Source organism: Primulina eburnea, chromosome 11 (genome assembly GCF_022965805.1).
Source record: "Primulina eburnea isolate SZY01 chromosome 11, ASM2296580v1, whole genome shotgun sequence".
In the NCBI taxonomy this organism is placed as follows: Eukaryota; Viridiplantae; Streptophyta; class Magnoliopsida; order Lamiales; family Gesneriaceae; genus Primulina; species Primulina eburnea.
The window spans coordinates 37,385,095-37,409,580 of NC_133111.1; the positions used below are offsets into that span (position 1 = coordinate 37,385,095).

The 24,486-nt window shown below is 33.6% G+C and overlaps 3 protein-coding genes across 4 annotated transcripts; all 3 read right to left on the reverse strand.

The window, feature by feature from the left end:
• Window positions 1–3,450: 3,450 nt before the first annotated feature.
• LOC140804962 (uncharacterized) lies at window positions 3,451–4,770 on the reverse strand. Of its 2 annotated transcripts, none has more exons than XM_073161130.1 (3): window positions 3,969–4,770; window positions 3,810–3,865; window positions 3,451–3,652 (listed from the first exon to the last, which is right to left on the reverse strand). In XM_073161130.1, the coding sequence occupies exons 1-3, from the start codon at window positions 4,537–4,539 to the stop codon at window positions 3,482–3,484; spliced, it is 798 nt and encodes a 265-aa protein (XP_073017231.1). In that variant the 5' UTR covers window positions 4,540–4,770; the 3' UTR covers window positions 3,451–3,481. The 2 variants fall into 2 exon arrangements, with proteins under 2 accessions (XP_073017231.1, XP_073017230.1); XM_073161129.1 differs by having other exon boundaries at window positions 3,810–3,874; window positions 3,969–4,768.
• A 760-nt stretch (window positions 4,771–5,530) lies between these two features.
• LOC140804180 (aldehyde oxidase GLOX) lies at window positions 5,531–7,400 on the reverse strand. The gene has a single exon (XM_073160022.1). The coding sequence runs from the start codon at window positions 7,223–7,225 to the stop codon at window positions 5,597–5,599; it is 1,629 nt and encodes a 542-aa protein (XP_073016123.1). The 5' UTR covers window positions 7,226–7,400; the 3' UTR covers window positions 5,531–5,596.
• A 5,323-nt stretch (window positions 7,401–12,723) lies between these two features.
• On the reverse strand, window positions 12,724–15,699 carry LOC140805602 (uncharacterized). Its single transcript, XM_073161863.1, has 5 exons — window positions 15,504–15,699; window positions 14,570–15,441; window positions 13,451–13,522; window positions 13,101–13,199; window positions 12,724–12,777 (listed from the first exon to the last, which is right to left on the reverse strand). Exons 1-5 carry the CDS (start codon window positions 15,697–15,699, stop codon window positions 12,724–12,726), a joined length of 1,293 nt encoding a protein of 430 aa, XP_073017964.1.
• Between the last annotated feature and the right edge of the window lie 8,787 nt (window positions 15,700–24,486).

A 24,486-nucleotide genomic window follows, 5' to 3' on the forward strand; every position in this document is an offset into this window, starting at 1 on the left:
AACCCGACTAAATTAAATTTAAAGAATCAATTTGTGTTTGTGTTTATTCAACCCCCTTCTAAACACTATAACAGATCCTACAAAGTGATATCAGGGCAAGGTTTATTCTCGACTCTGAAAATTTCTTTTCAAATGGCTTCATTCAGAAAAATTCCGATATTCTCTAAGAGTGATTTTGATGATTGAAAAATAATAATGCAGGCTTATTTAGCTGCTCATGATGATTATATGTGTTTTGCTGTTACGGATGGACCAATGAAGATATTGAAAGCCAATACAATAATAGTCATCACTGATAGTGCTCCTCAAATGTTAGAAAAAACCAAGGAGTGAAAGGACGAATGATGACAAAAAGAAAGATAATCTTGATAATGAGGCTAAGGACATTCTGTACAAAACCCTTGATAAAAATATATTTAGCAAAATCAAACTGTGTAAGACTGCTAAAGAAATTCTGAAAAAATTGATTCAATTATGAGAAGGTAATGAGACTTTGATGAGCAAGTCAATGGAATTGCGATTGAACTTAGCGCACTTAGAAAAGTGTACAAAAACTGAGAAGTGATCTTGAAAGTAACGAGATGACTCCCAAAATAATGAGATGTCAAGACTATAGCAATGTATGAATCCAAATAATTGAGAAAGATTGAACTTTATGATTTGTTTCTGGACTTAAAAGCTTTTGAATTTGAATTACAAACCAGAGAGAATGATCAGTATATCTCTAAGTTGACTAAGGCTCTAACTGCTGTGAAACTTGAACAATCGATTTCACATGAAAAATCGGCTGAACAATTGAGCAGTGATGTCATGTCACAGTTTGAGAAGAAGTTTTACAAGTTTCTAAGGAAAAATCAAGATAATTTTCAAAGCTTCAACCGAAAATCTTATCAAAAGAAGGAGTCAACTGATGACTCCAATGCCTGTTTCAACTGCGACAAGGATGACCAATTCATAGTGGATTGTCCTAAACAAAGGATGACTGAGGTCATCTAAGAAGGACAATAAATCTTTTGATAGAAAGTGATCGAAGGATGAGAAGAAATCTTTCAAAAAAGAACATGATCAGAAAGTGTTGGTGGCAGAGGAAATCAAGTCAAAGGGGCTTACTCAGAATCCGTGTCATATGAATCTATTTGAATCAAAAGATTCAAGTCATTCCAGTAATGATGAAGAAGTGAAGTGCTTGATGGCCAATGATGCTGAACTAGAATCTACCAGTGAATAGATATTAGATTTTAGTTCAACTGATTTTTTACGATAAGACCTTGTCAATGCACTTTATGGCATGGTCAATGAGTACCAAAAACTTTCTTAATCATTCGAGGAAGTTAAAGTAAAGAAAATTGACCGGCTAGACGACAAAACTGACACCGAATGATGAAATGTTGAGTCTACAAGCAGATATTGTAAACTTAAAACCGAGAATGAAAGAATACATGATGAAAAACAAGGGTTAAAATATGAGAATATGAAACTAACTGAACTAGTTTCATCCTAGAACAAGTTTCCCAAACTGAAATGCAATAGTTGCAAAGCTATTGAAGACAAAACTGATATCAATTTCAGCACAATGAAAGTTAATTGAACTAGTTTCATCTTCTAAAGGTTGATCCAGTTAAATCACTTTAAAATACAAAACAGACAAATTTGTAAGATCTTTATTCATTTCCTTTATATTCATTTACCAATCCTTAAAAAAACAATAAAAAAAAAACAACCCTAAACATCAATTTATCCAACATCTGTTTTCAATATTGTTTTGTTTTTAAATTTAATTCTTTATTATTATTATTATTATTATTATTATTATTATTATTATTATTATTATTATTATTATTATCTGTTTTATGAAATTATTTTCACGTAAACATTTCATCAAAACGTGGTATATTGGCAAATGAACGCTTTAAAAGATTTAGCGTGAAGTATTATCCACGCTTACTACTTTAAATTCTATTAATTGACAAACATATCATTCTTCAATTTTTATGAGAGCCAAGACTTTATTTTTTATTTCCATAAATTTCATATCCCGCAATGAACATAACTAAAGAATAGTGATTAAAATATGAATCTTGATTTGTCCATTAATATGTAAATTTTGAGTCGTATCGTTATATCGGACTACTATATTCAGTAAAGTAACAAATGTTCATACTATAATATTTTAAGAAAATTACTATTTATCATATATTAAATACTTTAAATGATTTTGGAGATATAATTGCATTAACATCATCTGTAATTTTTTTTTTTTAAAAAAACACCATATGTAAAATTAATAGCACTTTAGACCTTTTATTTTTAAAAATCAGACATAAAACCCATAGAGGTAAATCATGTTTTCGAGTTTTTATAACATAAAGATAGAATGAGTTTGATGAGCAATTCACGTATCACAACATACGGATGACTTTTAAAAAAATAAAGGATGTATTAGTCTAGTAATATTTTATTGAAGAGTTATATAACTTTTAGACATTTCAAATGGTTGATACAATTAGCCCACATTTTATAACATCCAATGTTTTTTTTTTCTTTGAAACTTCTAGATCCTACATTTTTTTTTTACAGGAGTAGGTCTCTTGTGAGACGATCTCATTAATCTTTATCTGTGAGACAGGTCAACCCTACCGATATTCGCGATAAAAATAATATTCTTAGCATAAAAAATAATACTTTTTTCATAGATGACCCAAAAAATAGATCCGCCTCACACAAATTTTTGTCTTTTTACAGCGAAAATTGTTTTTTGGTCTTTTTTGTTTGCCTCTGTGTTATCAAATTTGAGGCTTGATCCACCATCTTTGTTTTATTGACAATTTTAATATTTTTTTTCCTAATGTGACACTATTGCATTGCTGATATGCTAAGTTCCACGTCGACAATCCTGATGAAAAACAAGTAAAATTGCAAAAAATCGGAAGATACATTATTGATATTAAAAGTTGATAATATAGATAATCAAAATTATAAAATGAAACACATATAAGACCAAAAATACATTTTAACTTGTAGGATTAGTTTTAAACAAAATATAAAGCTACCAATTGTTAAAATTTGTTTAAGACAAGTTTAACCAAATCGGTTATACGATTAATTAAATTAACGAAACAATTAAAGCTTAAAATGAACTAATACACTAATTCAAAAAATATGAAGAATTACTAAATTACCCTCTAGCTCATGCATTGAACGTAAAAACAGCTTAATTACTAGACCAATTAGCCCACATGTAGTTCGAAAGAAAAGATTACAATCTACATAGGCAACGTTTAGTAAATTTTTCTGTGTTCAACAGCTCTTACACCACCATTTCGTGTTAGCCTCCGAGGCGGATCGATATAGAAAAACGAAAAAAAAAAATTTGAATAATATAATCGAAAGCCATTGATTTGTTTTCTGACCACCTCTCTCGTATGCTTCATACGAAATCATGGCTCCGCCCCTTGACTGTTCGCGCTCAATCCATTAAGGTTCAAGTAGTCGTCTTTGGCGCCGGGAGAAGATGCGCGCGGTCGTGGGGGGCGGAGTGAGACGGCATGTAGCATGACTTAACATTCAATAGGTTCTTGACTTGTCCTCCTTTAGGCAACTTAAAGCTCCTCCTTTTTTTTCCTCTCTTCACCTTTTGCTTTTCAGATGATTCCTGCGTGCCAATGACTGTGGATTATTGATCCGACTTTTGGAAAAATGGTGTAAATTAAATGTCCAGATTAATTATGAATCCGATCGACTTTGAAAATTATAAATTTATTTTATCTTATAAATTTTTTGATTTCTTCTCGAAATAATAAGATTTCTACCATTGGTGAAGATGTATCGACATTTGAAGTTGTATCCTTCAAGGCATCATGATTCCCTGCGTTTGCTGATCAAAATCAAAACGAATATTTATTTCTAAATAATCTAAGTATGTCAAAGATTGGATATAATTAATGCATGAGATTGATATGGTTTCTCACCAATATCATGGTGGTCGTCTTCCTCGTTATCATTGAAATATACTCGAAAACTCGGCGAACCCGGAAAAGCGTCATCGTCGGTCTCATGGCCGATCATTCTCTCAATATGGTCATCGTCGTCATCGTCGTTTTCTGTGTCTGTCAACATGTTGTCTAGCCTATCCTTTTCCTTGGCCTCCATGTGTTCTACCATGCTTTCTTTCAAGTCATCTTTACAATTTCCTTTCGTGCTACTTTTTCTACTCACCTCATGCTCATTGTCATCTCTTTTACCTAGGCTTGTGATGACGCCACCCTCGTTTTCCTGCTCTATCCTCTTCGTATCCTCGATGATCTTCGTGCCATCGGGGACGGTGTCCTTAGGAGATGAGGGTGTGGATTTCAAGACATGATCGTAGTCATCGTCGTCCTTTTCATGGAAGAGCAGCTCTTTTTTGGAAGGAGTTGAATCTTTGAGGGGACGACCATGCCTACTTTTCGAGATCTCCTCTAACCGGCTAAGGAAAAGCGGCCGGAGCTTGACCGGAATCGATAGCCCATTGGCATCAATCCTCGAAACACCACATCCCATTGTTAGGTACACATGTAGTTTCAAACATGCATGCGAACCTATTCGGTGCAAAGAATTTGAAGGCAAAGAACAGAACAGAACAGAACAGAACAGAACAGAATAGAAGGGGAATGCAAGAAAATGAAAATAACTTTATATTTTACCAAAAATATATCTCGAACGTATGGTTTTGAATAATCGCGAAAACGATATAGCTCAAGTTTGTGAGAGATTTCAAGACTCGTTAGAATCTCACCTGAAAGTTCGAAGGAATATTTGATGGCCAAATTTTCAACTCAGAAATCTGTGGAGAAATATGCTATTCTTCCGGAGGATGAACAGCTGCAAATGTTTGAAAATTCTCGTAGCATTGTTGGTCATAAAATTTATGGCACAAAACCATTATTGTTCACAAAAATTTGATTATTAATTAGTAGATAAACCAATAATTTATTTGTTATTATTTTCGCATAAGATACAAAAAAAAAAAAAAAAAATACAAGTTCGGTGGTTAACTAAGAGAAGAATGCTATTTTTCTTAGTTTATGTCAGGCCCCCACGAGGGATGGCTTCTTGTGCACATCGAGTTCTGCTCGTGGCTATTTCGTATTCGTTCTCGTACTGAGAAAATAACTAATCGAACTCCTAAAACAGCCCAGTCTGCTGTCTGCACCCTGACAAACCCATGCATATTGTCCCAACATTCCTTAAGGAGCTAATGCCACTGATATGTCGTTTCCCTGTTAGAAAACTAATATCATGTTACTGGTCCGCACGTGCAACGCTGAGTCTCGTAAAAGGCATTGTACATTGATAAAATCCTTTGTATTGATAGAGAATTCGAAATCCGCATCATCATGGTTAGGCTACATGAAGCTGTCCTCATCATCGTCGTCGTCAACACCCGATATTTTCGTTGTTGCTTCAATGTGGAGTTTCTTCTTACACAATATGAAGCAAGCATCAGTTTCCATGTTTGAAACAGTAGTAATGTAGAGCAACGAGGCGTGAGTGATTCATTCGCTTATTCTGTTCATATTTGGTATTTCCAATTTTCACTTTTACAATAAACTACCAACTACTGAATTTTAACCCACACAGCGGAACTTGGTGTGTAAGCATGTACAACAAATAACATATAGTATCCTGGAGGTGCGATCTCACGTGTGGATGGTCCTAATCCAACAGCACGATATAAATTTGATCCGATTCCTGAAACTCGAACCACTTTTAGCACAACCATCCTTTGATTCATCGAAAAAGAATGTGTGTTGAACGATGGGGCGATTATTCTAACCGAAACTGAGCTCATTCCAAGAAAAGTGGGTATTGTGAAAGCCAAGGAGAATGAATTCTTATACCGGACCATCTCATCGGCTCGCAATATTCTTGGCCTCGTGGTGTCGAATTGAGGTGACAAATACGGGGGAGAGAATGATTCGAGGCTTAGATCTGTTGGGAATTCAACGTTAGTGAAGTTGTAATATACATGAGGGTTGCTGCCTCCCAGCAGAATCCGGCCGTCCGCAAGTAGAATGGCTGTCGAGTGGTAAAGCCGTGGCTTAGGCGACGCTGCCATAGAGGCGAACCGGTTTTTGGATTTGCTATTGTGTTTGTAGATCACAGGCCTGGTGATGGGATCTCGAGCATTTTCCCAACCGGCCGTGCCTGATCCGGCACCATTGATTATCAAGATATCGCCATTGGGTAGAAGAAGCATGTCACTCATGACTCTGGCCATTGGCATGTTTTCCATTTTCCAGGCGGGTTTCATCTCGGTGACATTCAGGCGGCCACAGGTGGCCGTGGCGCGAAGGAATGTCCCTCGTCTTGCGAGCCGGAAGGCGTTATGTTTAGCACCTCCGCATATCATGACTTCAGCTTCGTTCGGATTGTTTTCATCGATGGGAAGCAGAACCGAGGAGCCAGAGCTCGGGTAGTTCCGGGGTTCGCCTCCGGGGATGGCGGGGAATTCCCTGATTACCTTGTTTTGCTTGTAATCGAACATGATTGAACGTGTATTGGCAAAAATGAAGAGGTTTCCATCAGGCAACAAGTGTAGGAAAGGGTACAAATTGTTCTCATTCTCATCACTGGTTTCTCTGAGAAAATTGAGCCAAAAAGCATTTGAACTAACAGGGTAGAATTCGAAGTTAAACTGTCCCCTCCCTCCAACTATGATTATCCGCCCGTCCGGCAATATCTGATTCGTCGCATACCATCTACGTCTCGAAAGAGCTCGAGGGAACTCGACCCAATCACAACTCTCGCCAACACATGGTGCAAAAGTACGCATAACGTGGTCACCGTCATTAAATCCTCCTGTTTGGACTAGAGTCCCATCGGGAAGCACCGCACCAGAAGAGCACCATGTGTCCGTTTGAACTGTTAAGGGACGAAAAGTATTCGTTACAACATCATACAAAATCGAGTGAGCTGTACAATCTTTAGTCAGGGCCGTATCATTCGGATCATCCCTACAACGACCCCGTGGCAGCGAAATGTTTGAAGGGCCAAAATCAGTTCTATCAAACATGACAACCTTGTTGTTTCTGAGAAGTTGCATGTGCATAGCCGAAATACCGATGTTTTCGTGCAGGAGCTGCCATTCGCCCTGGGTGGATTCGGGATAGGGAGAGACAACTTGGGATGTTGGAGGAGAAGAAAGTGTTGTAAATATGAGTGACAGAAGAAAAAAGGACAACATTTTGGTGGGATCAGTTTGTTTTAAAATTCTTGGTTGGATTTAGGAGAAATTCTGTGAATTTAGTATATTGTAAGTTGAAGTTGGGTGTGGATTAAATGTGGAAATTGAAAGAATTGGCTTAAAATGCTTCATTGAATATATTATATTTATTGATTGTATTTGTGATCTTTTATAGAACAGAGCAGTACCTTATTGAACCATGTAAATTAGCCTTTGTGAATTCATGAAGTTGGGTTCTCCACAAATTTCTCCAAAATTCAAAGAAAATGACACTGCCGATTCCCCGGAATGGCAGGACAATTACTTGTTCCAGGCAAGAAGCATGATGGAATTTCATTTTGTTAATAATAATGATGATGTTTCAACGGAGGACAATTACTGGTTTCTTTGGGTTTTTTTTTCTTTTAATTTTGCAAAAAGATTTTACCTATCATTATTTGAATTCACTAAATATTATAAGAATTTATTGAAATATTTCGCACTTTTAAATCAACTAAAAAGTAGCACGTGTGTTGCACGTGATATCCCTATTATTATTGTCCAAATTTTGTGTGTGCAAACTTTAAGTTAAATTATATAATTAAAAACTGTATATAAAAAAATCTGATGATATATAATCAGTTAATGAAAATAATAATTATTTAAAAATTAAACATAAATATTTATTAATAGGAACATTGCAATATAAGACAAAAATTTTAAAAAAACAATAAAAAAGCATAGTGCAATAAGTTATGGAATCAAACTTTTTCTTTCTTGATCTTCACATATGCCATATTTTTGTGTCATTTTTAGTTTTGACTTATCTCTTTCTCGCGTTAGAAAGCTTGTCATCATCTTTAATCAGGATGTGAGTACTTCTTTTGCCATCATCAGCTAAATTTTTGTTGTTTTGTTGGCTTCGTGTCTTAGACATAGAACTATGTTTGATGTTTTTTCTCTTTATAAAAGTAACAATTTTTTCATCATCTTCAATTTGAATTTGAGCATTTGCATTGACATCTTCGAATTTTCCTGATTTGTGCTTTTGCAGGGGCTTTTGAAATCCATCAACTATAATAGAATAAGTTGCATTATTGATCGAGTCTTTTCAGCAAATTTGAAAAGAAAGTTGTATTCTTCCTTTTTTGGCATTTCAAGAGCCATATAATATGGCGAAGCACTTGAATCCTACACAAAACCTAACACAAGTTAGTTATAGAGTTTTAAAGTTTAGGTGTTATTTGTAGTAATGTGGTTTAAACTAACCTCAGCGACTGACTTGATATAGTCTTCCATTGGACAACCAATAAAAGCAGCACCTACGTCTTCAAACACTGTAATTTTTACATTGTCTTTGTCTTTTTTTTACATTTATCGTAACTCGATACTTGTGTATGTGGAAGTATGATAAAAAATATAAATGATGCTATTATTTCATGAATAAAAAACAAATATGATGGATTTATACCTCACCACTGCTTCGGCAAGTATATGAACGCATTTGGTACAAGTTGTCGCATCTTTTGTTTTAATAATTGCCCTTGAACAATTGTTACAAGCTTCGTACCAAGGGTTAAATCTTTTTTCAACTTCAAGTACATATCCTTTGAAAGAGTAGTATGTGTTCTAGTTCATATTAGAGCATAAGATCGATGCATTCGATAAACCAAATAAAATTAGTGTTTTGGATATATGCGAGAAACAATTAGTGCTATAAAAAGAAAAAAATGTGAACTTTTTTTCTTACCTCGGTTAAATTTTTGTGTTCATTGAGCAACTTATTGATGGTGATTTCATCTCGGTTTAGTAGCCAGCCACAAATCATCGAGATTGTGGTCTTTAAAACCCGAGTTCAGCTTGTTTGTCAAAAACAACAAAAAGTATTAGTAATAAAAAAAATGTGATTATAAGATGTTACAACAAAAGTGAATTTTTGACTTGTTATTACGTAATCAATGTGTTTTTTTCATTGATTAAATTATACAATACTCTTATTAACTTGATTCATTCTAAATTGCAATTATTATAGGCATGCATACAATTAAAAAATTGATGATCGGGGAAATAATATAATTCAGTTTGCTCACCATATATTTAAGTTCTCTGATTCGGTGCATGGTGGGTTTAGAAATACCGTAGTAGTATATGTGGATTTCAATTGAACTGTGTGTGTGGGAAAAAAACTGAGAAGTGGGTATTTTAAATTATTGATCAATATATTTATAATATAATCGACAATACCTTGGTAAGGTTGTCTTTTTTATATTTTAGAAAGCAATTATTGGCTTCTCATTTACCATTTCCTCTAACCATTGGCCTTCATTGAAGGCGAGATCGTCCCACAAATTTATTGTAACAGTATCATATCTGAGAAAAATTATGACAATATAATATATTTTTTGAAAGAATCGAAATGTAATAAAATGGTTGTACTCGCAGAAGGTTCATCAATATGACTTCACTTCGGCAGCCTGTGCTATTGTCATCCCTACGAAATTGGATCAATTGCTTGACTTTCATGATGACACCTATGAAATCTTATAAATAACGGATATTAATTAATTATACTAATAAAATAAATGATATATTTACAAATCAAATGATTGTTGAGAATTACCCGAGAGGTTGAGCATCTTGTGAAGATTTCTTAATGTCCCCAAACTCACAAAAACTGAAAGTGTCGTTAGAGAAACTGATAATATTATATGTTTTTGTGATTGTTGTATTTTTTTGTAGGACCAGCTCAATTTTCGGATTGATGTTCGGGAAATTTTGTTTATTTCCCTTATGTCTGGATTAGATATGAGGTAACTTTTGTTGAACTTGAGTTCTTCATTGAAATGTTGCATGGCATTGGCAAAAACAATCTCACATATCATAGTACCCTGCAACAAATAAGGGAAGTCAAATGAAAAAGAAAACCAAAAAATGCGATATCAGTCAATTTAGAAGACAAAATATACACCTCATATTTTTTAACACTTTAAATTTTAACGGATATTTTGCCAGTGTTTATATAATATAATCAATATAGTGATGAGAACTCGTGATTAGTATAGCTCATGCAATATATGAATAATAATAAGAAACAAAGAAAGATAAACCAATGAACTGTTTATAAAGAGGGGAAAACCACGTAAATATACTTCACATAGTGCTAGAACCACATAATTTAGAAGTTTTCATAAAAAGATATTAATAATATCTCTTCATCCAAAAATATAATCTTCTAGGATTGGTTTCGAATTTGCCTTTGAAAATAGGATGCTTCCTTGTTGAAAAACCTTAAGCACGAGAGTAATAGCCTTTGATTTGGTTGCAGAGAAGTAATAGAAGATAATTCTGAATCAGCCATTGAAACAAAGTTATTTAATTTGAAGACAAGGAAGAAGAAAAGTTTAAGTGTCTGAAATTGGAGAATAACATTTCTTTATATATAGTTAGTCTCACTTAAAACACATTAATTACATATAATTTTTTCCAAAATACAATTAAGTCATGTATAACCAGATATAACGAAATGAAGATTCGGCCGTTTTCAATTTGAAAATTTGAAATGTGACCAATAGAATTTCTTATTGGGGGGAAAATTGTTGTTTGAAGTATTTGTAAATTATTAAGGGCTAATGATTGAAAATTTTATATTTTCTTTACATTGCATTTAGTATCATAGTTTTGGCATCATATTTATCTCAAAGAATTGCATAATAAGAGTATGGATAATGGAAAAGTTTTTCGATTGTGAATAGACATAATTATCCTTTACATGTTTATTTATTTTCATTATCAAGTAACATATTTGGTAATTTCATATTTAGTCAATTAATTAATACTAATTAACCACATTTCATGGTTATGGTTATATGCTTTTGACTTTCTTTTCTTGTCTTTCTTTCATTATAATATTTAATTATGTCATATTTCATTCTATAACCATTTTTTCTCTCTTTATTTTCTTTGAAGCTTACAATGGCTCCACCTTATTGCAATTGTTGTTTGAAGTATTTGTAAATTATTAAGGGCTTATGATTGAAAATTTTGATATTTCATTTAAATTGCATTTGGTATCATAGTTTTGGCATCAAATTTATCTCAAAGAATTGCATAATAAGAGTGTAGATAATGGTAAAGTTTTCCGATTGTCAATGAACATAATTACACTTAACATGTTTACTTATTTTCATCATCAAGTAACATATGTGGTAAGTATATGAACACATTTGGTACAAGTTGATGTATCTTTTGTTTTAATAGTTGCCCTCGAACAATTGTTACAAGCTTCATACCAAGGGTTAAATCTGTTTTCAACTTCAAGTACATATCCTTTGAAAGATAGTATGTGTTCTAGTTCATTAGAACATAAGATCGATATATTCGATAAACCATATAAAATTAATGTTTTGGATAAATGAGAGAAACAATTAATGCAATAAAATGAAAAAAAATTGTGAATTTTTTCTCTTACCTTGGTTAAATTTTTGCCTTCATTGAGCAATTGATTGATGGTGATTTCTTTAGAACATCTCAGTTTAGTAGCCAGCCACAAATCATCGAGATTGTGGTCTTTAAAACCCGAGTTCGGTCTGTTTGTAAAAAACAACAAGAAGTATTAGTAATAAAAAAATGTGATTATTAGATGTTACAACAAAAGTGAATTTTCGACTTATTATTACGTAATCAATATGTTTTTTTTGCATAGATTAAATTACGCAACACTCTGATTAACTTGGTTCATTCTAAATTGCAATTATTATAGGCATGAATACGAATTAAAAAATTGATGCTCGGGGAAATAATATAATTCAGTTTTCTCACCATATATTTAAGTTCTCTGATTCAGTTCATGGTGGGTTTAGAAATATCGTAATAGTATATGTGGATTTCAATTGAACTGTTATTTTAATTTATTGATCAATACATTTATAATATGATCGATAATACCTTGGTAAGGTTGTTTTTTCATATTTGATAAAGCTATTATTGGCTTCTCATTCACCGTTTTCTCTAACCAATGGCCTTCATTGAAGGCGAGATCGTCCCACAAATTTATTGTAAAAATATCACGTCGGAGAAAAATTGTGACAACATAACATATTTTTTGAAAGAATCGAAATGTAATAAAATGGTTGTACTCACAGAAGATTCATCAATATGACTTCTCTCCGGCAGCCTGTGCTATTGTCATCCCAACGAAACTGGATCGATTGCTTGAATTTCATGATGACACCTATGGCATCTTATAAATAACTAATATTAATTAGTTATACTAATAAAATAAATGATATATTTACAAATTAAATGATTGTTGAGAATTACTGAGTGGTTGAGCATCTTGTGAAGATTTCTTAATGTCCCCAAACTTACAAAAAATGAAAGTGTCGTTAGAGAAAATTATAATATTATATGTTTCTGTGATTGTTGTATTTGTTTGTAAGACCAGCTCAATTTTCGGATTGATGTTTTATTTCTCATATGTCTAAATTAGATATGAGGTAACTTCTGTCGAACTTGAATTGTTAATTGACATATGGCATGGCATTGGCAAAAACAATCTCATATATCATAGGACCCTACAACAAATAAGGGAAGTCAAAATAAAAAAAAAAAAACCAAAAAAATGTGATATCAGTCAATTTAGAAGACAAAATATACACCTTATATTTTTTAACAATTTAAATTTTAACGAATATTTTGTCAATGTTTATATAATGTAATCAATATAGTGATGAGGACTCGTGATTAGTATAACTCATGCAATATATGAATAATAAAAAGAACCAAAAAAAGAAACCAATGAACTGTTTATGAAGGGGAAAAAAACCACGTAAATATACTTCACATAGTGCTAGAATCACATAATTTAGAAGTTTTCATAAAAAGTTATTAATAATACCTCTTCATCCAAAAATATAATCTTCCGGATTGGTTTCGAATTTGCCTTTGAAAATAGGCTGCTTCCTTGTCGAAGAACCTTAAGCACGAGCATAGTAGCCTTTTGATTTGGTTGCAGAGAAGTAATAGAAGATAATTCTGGATAGGCTATTGAAACAAAGTTATTAATTTGAAGACAACGAAGAAGAAAATATTTAAGTGTTTGAATTTGGAGAATAACCTTTCTTTATATATAGGTAGTCTCACTTAAAACACATTAATTAACGGCCATTTTCAATTTGAAAATTTGAAATGTGACCAATAGAATTTTTTATTGTTGAAATAATAAACAAATAAAATATTTGGACTTACCTTTTCTTTTGAACTAAATGGTGGATGAGTATCGATATTGTGGAAACATCTGTCCAATTTTCCACAAACATCCTATGAGAATAAATCATGAAATGTTTTATGAAATTGACTGATATTGCAAATTTTAAGTTGTGAATTTTGAATGAGGGGAGTGTTCATATTTATTGGAGTGAGGTAAAAATCTTACCATAATTAAGTTGATATTCCTTCCAAAATTGTGAGATAATTATTCCTTAATTATCGAGATATACGTTTCATACTTAAATCGTACCATAATTATAAAATGTGTATATGTATATATAGGAATTTCAAAATTATGGCTTCTGGACTAGATGACTGAACGTAGACTGCTTTCTCGTATAGATTCGTAATGTACCTAGACTGTATTGCAAATTTGCTAGCTTCTTTGTTGAGAAAGCTGCCTTGTATGCAATATTTCTTTCCTCTTATGATTATACACATTCCAAATTCGAAATTGAGGTGTATATTTTGTACTGGATTTCGAAATTAAGGTAATTAATGGCTGAGAACAATTTTTGAATACCAAGTATTATTTATTGTTTCAAAATTTCTATTATTTACAATTTTGAAAATAATATCATATACATGTCTATTAAAAATTAAATTTACAACTCCCTAAAATTTATGGGTTATCACAAAGTGAAAAAATATCATTTGTAGTTTGGGAAGATATTATATATTTGTAATTTAAAAACAAATTGTTGAGCAGTCATGATGGAAATGAAATAAATATTCCTTTTGTATATGAAAAATGAAATAAGAACAAAATAAGTTCATACTTTTACTGTCTTGGGTTTTTTGAAGCTCACGATGATACATGAATCTGATAGATGTCCTCTTTTCTGCACATCGAAAGCAAAAACATTTGGGTATTCGGTTCATTTGTAAGCAAATAAGTTCTTATAAATGACTACAATGTTCCGTATTAGAAATCATCACGTGAAAAAGGAAATGTAGATTTTAATATTTTATTGGAAAAACATAAAGTAAATACCTTTAGCAAGATCTTCATGGTACACCCATTTCTTGTCCATGTGTCACCAATGCTTGTGTTTGTGCTTGGCTTAATTAAGACTTTTGTATTTGCCATTGAAGTACCTCGAGATAATGCAACATATAATTGTTCATGTGAAAATACAGGTTGGAGTAAATATACGCCAACGAATGGTATATTTTGTCCTTGTGCGAAACACAATCGAATTGGAATTGCTTTCTTCTAAATTGGAAAGGGTAGCCTTCATTTTTTGCAGGAGATAAAGGTATTCTCAGAATGAAACCAATGTTTTCCGGTATGATGGCCAACTGTGATTCTGCGTGGATGACATTATCTTGGAATCCTCGACATGCCATTCTCGTCCCATTGCACAAGCCATCTGATGGATCGATATTCCTCAACAACATAATTGTACAATTATTTTTCAAAACCAAACGATGAGGAGGCATGCCATTTGGAGTTAATGAGTTAAGAAATTCCGGTGGATAAAAATTTTGAGTGTCATCAAATGCTTCATCAAACCTTGTGAAAGTTCTGTTCTTACCAGGGAATGATTGAATTATTTTATCGTTCAACTTGTCAATATACTCATTCTTTGATGCAAGTAAAGCTCTATTTGTCATGTAATCAGCCGACTGGAAATTTTTCTCTAGATTTGGGAAAATATGATCAATAAGCTTTTGTTCAAAGGAATCTTCATCATCATAATCATCATCATATTTTATAATCATATCATCTGGAATTTTGATATTGCCATCTGCATCTGAACGTTTAATACCGTTTCCCACACGTAGCAAGAAATCACTAAACAAAGGATCTGATCTTGCTTGCATGTTTTCTAAATGAGTTAGATGATAAATATGTTCGTATAAATATGATTTCACCAAACTTGCATTAATAGTTTCTTGAACAGATGCTTTAGGAACAACTGCTAGAACTTGCGTAAAATCACCTCCAAGAACGACCACTTTTCCACCTAACGGTTTCTAGATTCCTGTTAAATCTCGTAAACTTCTGTCAACTGCTTCAATTGCTAACCGTTTTGCCATCGGTGCCTCATCCCATATGATGAAATGTGTTTTTCTACATAACTCTGCAAGTCCTCTTTGTTTCGATTTCTACAATAACTTTTATCACACAAGTCAATGGGAATTTTAAATCGTGAATGGTCTGTCCGACCACCCGGCAATATAGATGCCGCAACTCCTGAAGTTGCTGTAGCAAGTGCTATCATTTTTCTTGATCTTACATTGGCCAATAAAGCACGGTATAAATAAGTTTTCCATTTTCCTCCAGGTCCATCGACAAAGAATAATCCATTTTTTTGTGCATCTAAACAATCAATTATTGTACAGAATGTCTTTCATTGTGTTGTATTCAGGTTGGATTGAGCTAAGTAATCTTCACGTGGAATGTGAACGGCCAACTCATCGTGAATTTCTCGAGGGATTACTTCACCGGGTTCATCTATTAGAGTTGTTACTTTTGGTAGGTCATAAAGTCCAATATCTTTGCCCATGCTTTCTAGAAGCATAATGAGACTTTGTAATGTTTTTACCGTCAATAATCCCCTGAATATAGAGAATTTTTTTTTGAAGTCTTTGGACATTGCTTCAAAGTAAGTCTCCCATAGTTTTCTAACATATGTTGGCTCACAATATACCAAAATCATTGCAAAAAATCTTCTTAATGCGTGTGGCATTTGGAAGCTAATGGCCTCATTTAAACACTCAAAAATGCTTTTATCTGATTCAAGCAGACCTCTTCTTTGTGCAGCCTCTTTGAAAGTAAAGAAAATATTTCCAGTCAATTGTTAACATATTGTCAAATGAAATTGGACCTCTAACATGATTAAGTAACAATCTTAAATAATATATTTCACCTTCTAGGGGATTAGCTCCATTTACTCGACCAATGACCTCCCCTTTTCTCCTTTCTTGCAAAATTTGTTCTTTTTATCCAACACTTAATATTCTAGAAATTCACAATATAAAAGAGCTTTCGTTCTATCATTTGTTGCGCACATCTGAAAAATTTATGTTAGCATTGTTTTGGAGACATGTGCCCATTGTAGAACATTTCTCAGACTTTGATTCTTCCAAAAGCTGACACATTGTTTATTTATCAAGTGCAGTGGCAAATTAATCACTGCTGGGGATATCTCATTGAGGTCAAACTCAAATATCCTCCAAAGAGCTTCTTGTGCTGACACCTATCTTGCATCTTGGAATTTTTAATCTCATCTATTATGTTTTCTCCATCATCATGAGCAATATGCACTGTCACTTTATCATGTCCTTTATAAAAATATTTGTATAGGTATTTCACAGGTGTCAATTCAGAGCAAATTTCCACATTAATGTGACAATCATATTTGAACAAGAGGTAAGGATTATGAGGAACCACCCATTGGGTATTAAGCTTAGCTCTTCTCACATCTATTGTTGGGTCATCATTTCTTCTTCTATATATTGGATATCCATCTTTTCCTTGTGTTGTAGTTTGACAAAATAGCCTTGGATAATGACTTTTACATTGTCCATTAACCATGCAAGATTTTTTTTATTCATATCTCCACAAGGACCATGTATCATATGTTTTACAACCAAATCATATAGCTGAGGATGTGTATCTTTGTTAAGAAGTTCCGCAGATACATAATAATCAAACTGATCAGTAGTATTTATTTTGTAGGTAGGTTTTTTAGTATGGCCAACGTGTGAACATGAAGCAATTCCCTTTTTTGGAACTCAATTACATAGACATTTGCAGCGACTTTTCCAATAGTTATTTTTTTATTATCCGAGTTTTCAAATCATGTAATTTTGCTCGAAACACCTTTGACGTTAAGTCTGGCTGGTCCTGAGCTTTTTGTCCTTCTTTAAGATTATCCTTTATCTCTTTCCATTCTGGATTACAAGTTATTGTAATGAAGAGATCTGGTTTACCAAATGTTCTCACTAACGGCCATCCCTTGGGCCTCCGATGAAAGATGCTAGTAGTACAATTCTTTGGCCAACTTCACTGCCTCTATTTTCTCCTGTAATAATGATGTCTACCATACCTTGATAAAACTCAGCTCTCATCTCATCCTGATTTCTTCGATGCTAGTTCAACCTAGTCGTTTCAAGCTTTATATACTTATCTACTATGTACTGTTGTAACAATCTACCCGCATATAGAAGAACTGATGTCAAATGATCTCTCATTTGTAACTTATAACAATAATATTCTCGACATGACACCATTTTATTGCTTTCTTTACTGATACCTTTGATAATATGATGACAACAATAAAACATCATTAGAATAAAAAAGCTATTAATTTATTTATATCAAATGGTTACTGCGCAAGCAACACATGCAATGTTGGTGTAAAGATTTAAATTCAAATTCAACGCAGGTACTGTTGGATCTCAGTTTTCTCGTGCCTTAAACGCAGCGGAAGTTTTAAAATTTTATTTTATTTTGACAATCAAAATAATTGTTTGAGCACTCATATGGTTTTAATAATTAAACATACATAAGCTGTTTAAAACTTTTACCTTTGGTAAATATTCACAAGGCTCCAACTATTCCAAGATTAGCGGAGATAACTCTTGATGTATTTCCAACGAACTTTCTTCAAGAACTCCTTCTTTGAATCTTCGAATCATGTCCACGACTAGAAGATTTTTTCCTATTCCAAATAACACTAGATTATTTGGAAGAAGTTTCAACATTGGAGATTAAAAATCGAGAGGCGGCTCAAAGCCTTTTTCAATAGAGGATGGCCAAAATATTTGAGAGAGAGATGATGGTGATTTTCAAAAATATGGTCTCTTGTGGTGGCTAGGGTTATGGCTTACTCACCCTCTTTTATAATCAAGCCATGACCTAATATTCATAATTAGCATTAATGTGCTTGATTAGTTAATTGAGTTAGTTCAAATAGTTTAATTAATTAATCAATGTATATTAAGAACTTTAATTATTTAGTATGTTGGACTTATACTCCTACAAGCCATTAAACATACTTCCCATTATATTTAATAAACTCAACTTTTGAGTTTAATAAATTAAATCCTCAAATTCTATAAATTCAACTCCTTGAATTTATTCTTTACAAATTTCATAAATTCAACTCCTTGAATTTATTTTCTGAAAATTTAATTATCATAAATTCAACTACTTGAATTTACTATATCATAGTATAAATTCAACTCCTTGAATTCATTTTCTCTCAACGGGAACAAATGATTCAGTGCTTGTGCAACCATCAATGGTTCAGGGATATAGCTAGCCGTGAGTTCACAACTCATTGTGATTGAGGACATAATCATTTATTTGGACTTACCCTAATTTGTCTCATTCTATGTATCAACAATTGATCATTAGAATGTTAGGAATCATATTTCTGATTAAACTCATCGAATCATGGTAAGATCGTCTAGTAGCACCGCCCCATGATTCCCTATGTATCACTGATAGTGCTTGCAAGAATCAGTAGATTATGATTAACGTACAGTACGGTCCCTTCATCTCATATATCCCGGTCGAATCTGCAACCATTGGTGCATCGAGGGTTGCATAAGAATTCGATAACTATGTGACACATATAAATAGTGGCATCGCATGTACCATTGGAGAACTCGTTCTCTAACATACATCTCATACTCTGGCCAGAGATTCCATACATTATTATTTCATCATATCACATAGGATATCAACACCCGTAGGTGAGCGGTTAACTCTCGACTACAATGCACTGACTCCTACATGTGTCGCAACTGTACCCAATCTCGCCACGTGATGACTCTCTTGGAGTCGGTAAACGAGTCAAAGCACATCCCTAGCATATAGAGTCTCAGTGTTGTCCCGGGTCGTAAGGACTAATGGTGTACAATCATAACCACAGACTTATCATCTCGATGAATGATAACCACTTGGAAAGTCCGAGGGAGGGTTGTTCGGTATAATCATCATATGACTACCCATCTGTATGTTTGGACATCTCTATGTCCCTTACCAAGAAACGTGGTACACAACATCACAGATGCTAGTCTCGAGCTCAAGCGACCTTTATCCATGTTTTAGGCGGCTGAATCAACTAAGAACGAATTTAGATCATACAGTGTTTACAAATGAGTTTCAACATCGAATTATGATTTATTTGTATTAAAGTATAATTAAGGTCCTTTATCTATGTTGTTCATATGGATATACATATAAAAAAATTAACAAACTATGAAATAATGAATTATATTAAATTGAAGATTGTTTATTACAACTAAGTCAATAAAATCCATATCCAACAGTTGGTTCACAGGGCATCTACTCTAAAAAGTACTTTTTAATTTAAATTAATAATAGTGAAAATGATATTAGTATTTTTTTTTGGTTTAGTTAGTTTTAATTATAGATTGGTGCACAAACATATATTAACGGTATCAATAAGCTTAGGAAATATAGATTACACATAGTAATGCAGAAAAAACTAAAAAAAAGTACCTTGTTGTTCCTGGATAAGCATATCTTCAATGGACGAAAAAATTAGTTTCTCCTATGGAAGTTTGTTTGTTGCCACATATACTTGAACCGCTCGTGTATTTTGGAATATTTTGGTTCCAACTATTTTCTCATACTGGAAAAGAAGTGGATATTGTAATGGATCATAATATCCGAAATAATGTTTAATTCTATGATATTCATCATTATGTCCATGGATAAAAATATCTCTATCATATGGTATATTAGGATTGTTTCCTTCAATCCATATTGCTGCAACTTGGTCAGCTGTTGGTGAATTGTAACAACGTTGATCGAGCCCCGCATTTTGACGAATATGTAGATTTATTTTGTCGATACAAGGAATATCATTCATCCTCCGCAACAATTCTGCATAAGGGTTATTTCCCATAACTTTCATCAAGACTTCCATAGTATCTTCATTAAGCTGGGTGTTGTCCATTATATTCATTCTATTATGTAGTTCATTGTCAATATCCCAGAAATATAATTGAAAATGAGAAGGTCCACCTTCATTAGGCACTAAAGACGGAAGGTTGTGAAATATTTGGCCTATGGCTCTAAAAGTGTAAACCCCTCAGCTCGAAGATGCTAGTTCTTTATCAATATTAACACCCAATGAAGTTAATGAGAAGATACTATTGTAAGATCACACATTTTTCCAAAATTGCATAGCTTCTGTTGATTCATAGTCAGTGAATAAATTGAGCATATCAGTGGAACTTATGTGGCTGCGAGCTTTATCTTGCCATTATCGCAACAACAAGTTGGAGGCTGAAATTGAAATTTCTTAGCACCACAATAACAACATATATGCATCGGATGTAGCTCACGTGGCTGAAGCAATGTCGACTCATGTGTTGATCCATCTAACCACAATAATAATAAAAAAAATATATAAGTGTTAAATAACAAATATATCTTTAATATATTATTGATATCAATTTGACATTTGACGTTGATAGATACCTAGATTTCGTAAAGCCTTGAGCAACCCATCACAATTTTGTTTGTGCGCTTTTTGAGATGTGGTATGATGGAAATCAACGGCTTTTATTTTTTTCTGATTTTCCAAAACTTCATCAATATATTGTTGATGCTCCTGAACTGAGAAGGTCTTATATTTTTTCGGTGAACTGAGAAGGTTTGTGATACGTATCTTGGTGGTGAAAGATTTATATGGTTTTCTACAAGATAGTCTCAAAAATCTAAATAATAATTTGAGTTGATACCTAGATTCTCTTTTTGAAAGATACAAGATAGTCTCAAAAATCCTAGTTAACAGACTAACGGGGTTAATGGAAATTTGGTTGATGGTGCTCAAGCAGCAGTTCATTAAAGATCGTTCGATTGTGTATAATATTCACTTGGCACAAGAGTTGTTGAGGAAATATGCTAGGAAGCAAGGAACGCCTAGATGCATGCTCAAAGGAGACATACGCAAAGCTTATGATACGATTGACTAAGAATTCCTCCGTCAGGTACTCACTTCATTTAACTTCCCTAGTATGTTCATCAACTGGATCATGGAATGTGTGACTTCTACATCATACTCGGTTGTTGTTAATGGCCAGATGCATGGTTTCTTTAATGGTAAGCGTGGGTTGAGGCATGGTGATCCTTTGTCACCATTTTTGTTCACATTATGTCTTGAGGTACTCTCTAGATCACTGTCATGTATGGCCATGTCTCCTACTTTCAAGTTTCACCCAAAATGTGGCAACCTTAAGATTACCCATTTAGCTTATGCAGATGATTTACTACTCATATCCCATGGAGATGTGCGTAGTGCTGAATATGCTTATGCGTTGCTTGATTGAATTTGGGGATGTAGGTGGGATTCGTAGTAATGCACTGAAATCTAATATCTTCATGGCTAGCGTTGATGATGGTGTGACACAGGATATCTCGGGGATAACTGGTTTTGAAAGAGGGATGCTGCCTTTCAGATACTTAGGGGTTTCATTAGCGGCCAGTCGGTTGAGAGCGGCGGACTACAGAATCCTAGTTGACTCAATTGCGAGGAAAGTAAGTTCTTGGCTCATGCAGTCATTATATTATGTAGGGAAATTAGAATTGATTCGCTCACTTGTGCAAGGGATAGAGTGTTTCTGGTTATCTATTCTCCCGGTCCCAATGTGCGTGATTGAAGCAATACACTCAATCTGTCGGAAGTTTGTTTGGCCAACTAAGCATCCACCTATTGCTTGGAATACAGTTTGTAAGCCTCTACCGGATGGAGGGTTGGGTTTAAAGGACCTCAAGGAGTGGAATAAGACCCTGTTAGCCAAAACAATGTGGAAGATTCATTTGAAAAAAGACTGCCTTTGTATTAGATAGGTTAATCACATCTACAGTTGCTTTGGTGAAGTATGGAATTTGGAAGTGAAGAAAGATGACTCGCCACTGATAAAACAGATATTGCTCATTCGAGATAAGCTTCTTAGCGAACTGGGTAGGGTGGAAATTGTGACATCCAAACTCATGCTCGTGGTTTCAAGAGCCAAAGGGAATGCCGAAAGCTTATGATTACTTTGTGCAAGCGAAAGGGAAATGGCCCTGGAGTAACTTATTGTCTAGGGGATGCATTCTACAAAGCACCGAATTGTAATATGGTTACTTGCGCACCGTAAACTACTGACTCGAGATAGGTTGGGATTTGTTGAAGATAGAATGTGCTTGCTGTGCAAAGAAGTGGAAGAATCGAATGAGCATTTATTTTTCGAGTGCAGAATAACGAAACTGATTTAGGATGGGATTCGACATTGGTTAGGCATGAAGAAGATTATGGGTACACCGACGTCCATCCTCGAAGATTTTCGTGAAACGTACAGAGGGAATTCTACGGCTGACAGAATGAGAGTCACGACCCTTGCTGCGACGATTTATCACGTGTGGAACATGCGTAATAGAGTACTCTTTGAAGATGAAAAGCCAAGGGTCGAAGAGCTCATAAGAAAGATTCAGATTCACACATACAGATGCCTACCGAGTGCCACTGATTTATTTTGTGTATCTTGATTCGTAGGTGCTGAGGTTCTATTGTTCATATGATTATCTCTTGGGGATGCTCAGTGTATTTGTACTATGTACTTTTTTTTACCCTTTTTAATGAAATACATTCATTAAAAAAAAAAAAGAGGAGGGGATCGTGAATCGTAATTCATTTGAACGATTTTAGTTTGAAATTTATGGATTTCAAATGCAAAAATTTGTAACTTCTAAATTTCATTTATTTACCATGGAAATTTGTTCGATTGAATATAGTTAAATATTTTACAACTTTACCTATTATTTCACATTTCATTGTCGATTTAAAATAATTAAGTTTGAAATTCAACACACTGGACCCTGTACAAGCTTTAGACGTTATATTAATCTAACAATTACCAAGGCCACAAAGAGATTTTCAATCTCTTAACGTGAATAAGTTGAACATCAACAAATGAAAGTGCATGTTGTTACCTTGTACCAAGTCCGAGGAGTATATTTAGGCAAAGCATGCTTGGAGAACCAAGTTGGGAACTTCCTGTAGATAACCCTGATTCTTCCCGTTTCAAACCTATCAAACCAATCCGGTGTGGAGTATTTCATGATAAGAAAGTTTATAATAGTGAAATTATAAGACTCTAAATATCAATTAATTATTAGTAATGATGAAGCATTTATGTCCTATTATTTTTATATTTACATTACAATAATAATAAGTTTTATTTTGTTCAAGTTTACACGAAAGGTATCCTTGCTCAATCGGAAAACAATATCAATTATACTCACTTTTACAAATATAATATAGATTTGGTAAGATTCATAGCATAAAATGATAGTGACTCAAATTAAACAATTGTATTCTATAATATAAAACACTAGAGCATGCACATTGGGAAGATAAAATAATGGATACAATATAAAGTTATATGTAATATCTTACAAACAATAACTCAAACCAAAGAAAAATGAAAAACTATCATAGTAATTAAAAATGATTGGATTATTGTTAAGAACTGAAGCTCCATTCCCAGCTCTTACAAATGCAAACAAACCCAATATTTTAGGGTTTGAAGTCGGATGTTCAAACAAGAATCCTGTCTCTAGGAAAGGTTATGCTTGTGTATAAAATTATTATTGTATCCTTATATTTCAATTTATTGTGTCTTCGTTCATCATCACATATCACGAACCAAACGGTTTATAAACAAGTTATTCGTAAGCTCTTTGTATGGAAGAGGGCTTCAACAGTAAGATTTTATTTTGATGTTGAATCTCGACAGATACGAAAGGAAAGAGCTATGAGCAGAAAATGGCTGGAAAACTTACAGCCATATGCTGGAACAAATGAACAACCAGCTCTCCCGGCTGCAAGTTCAGTTCTAGTGAATCTACCTGTCTCGCCAGCTGCGCTCGGCGTTACACGGATACTATTCTCATTATCAGGAAACGTTTACAACGGGGAAGATAGCCAAATAGTAGTTGCATCTCGAACTTGTAGTTCAAGATGCATTTGAGACGACGT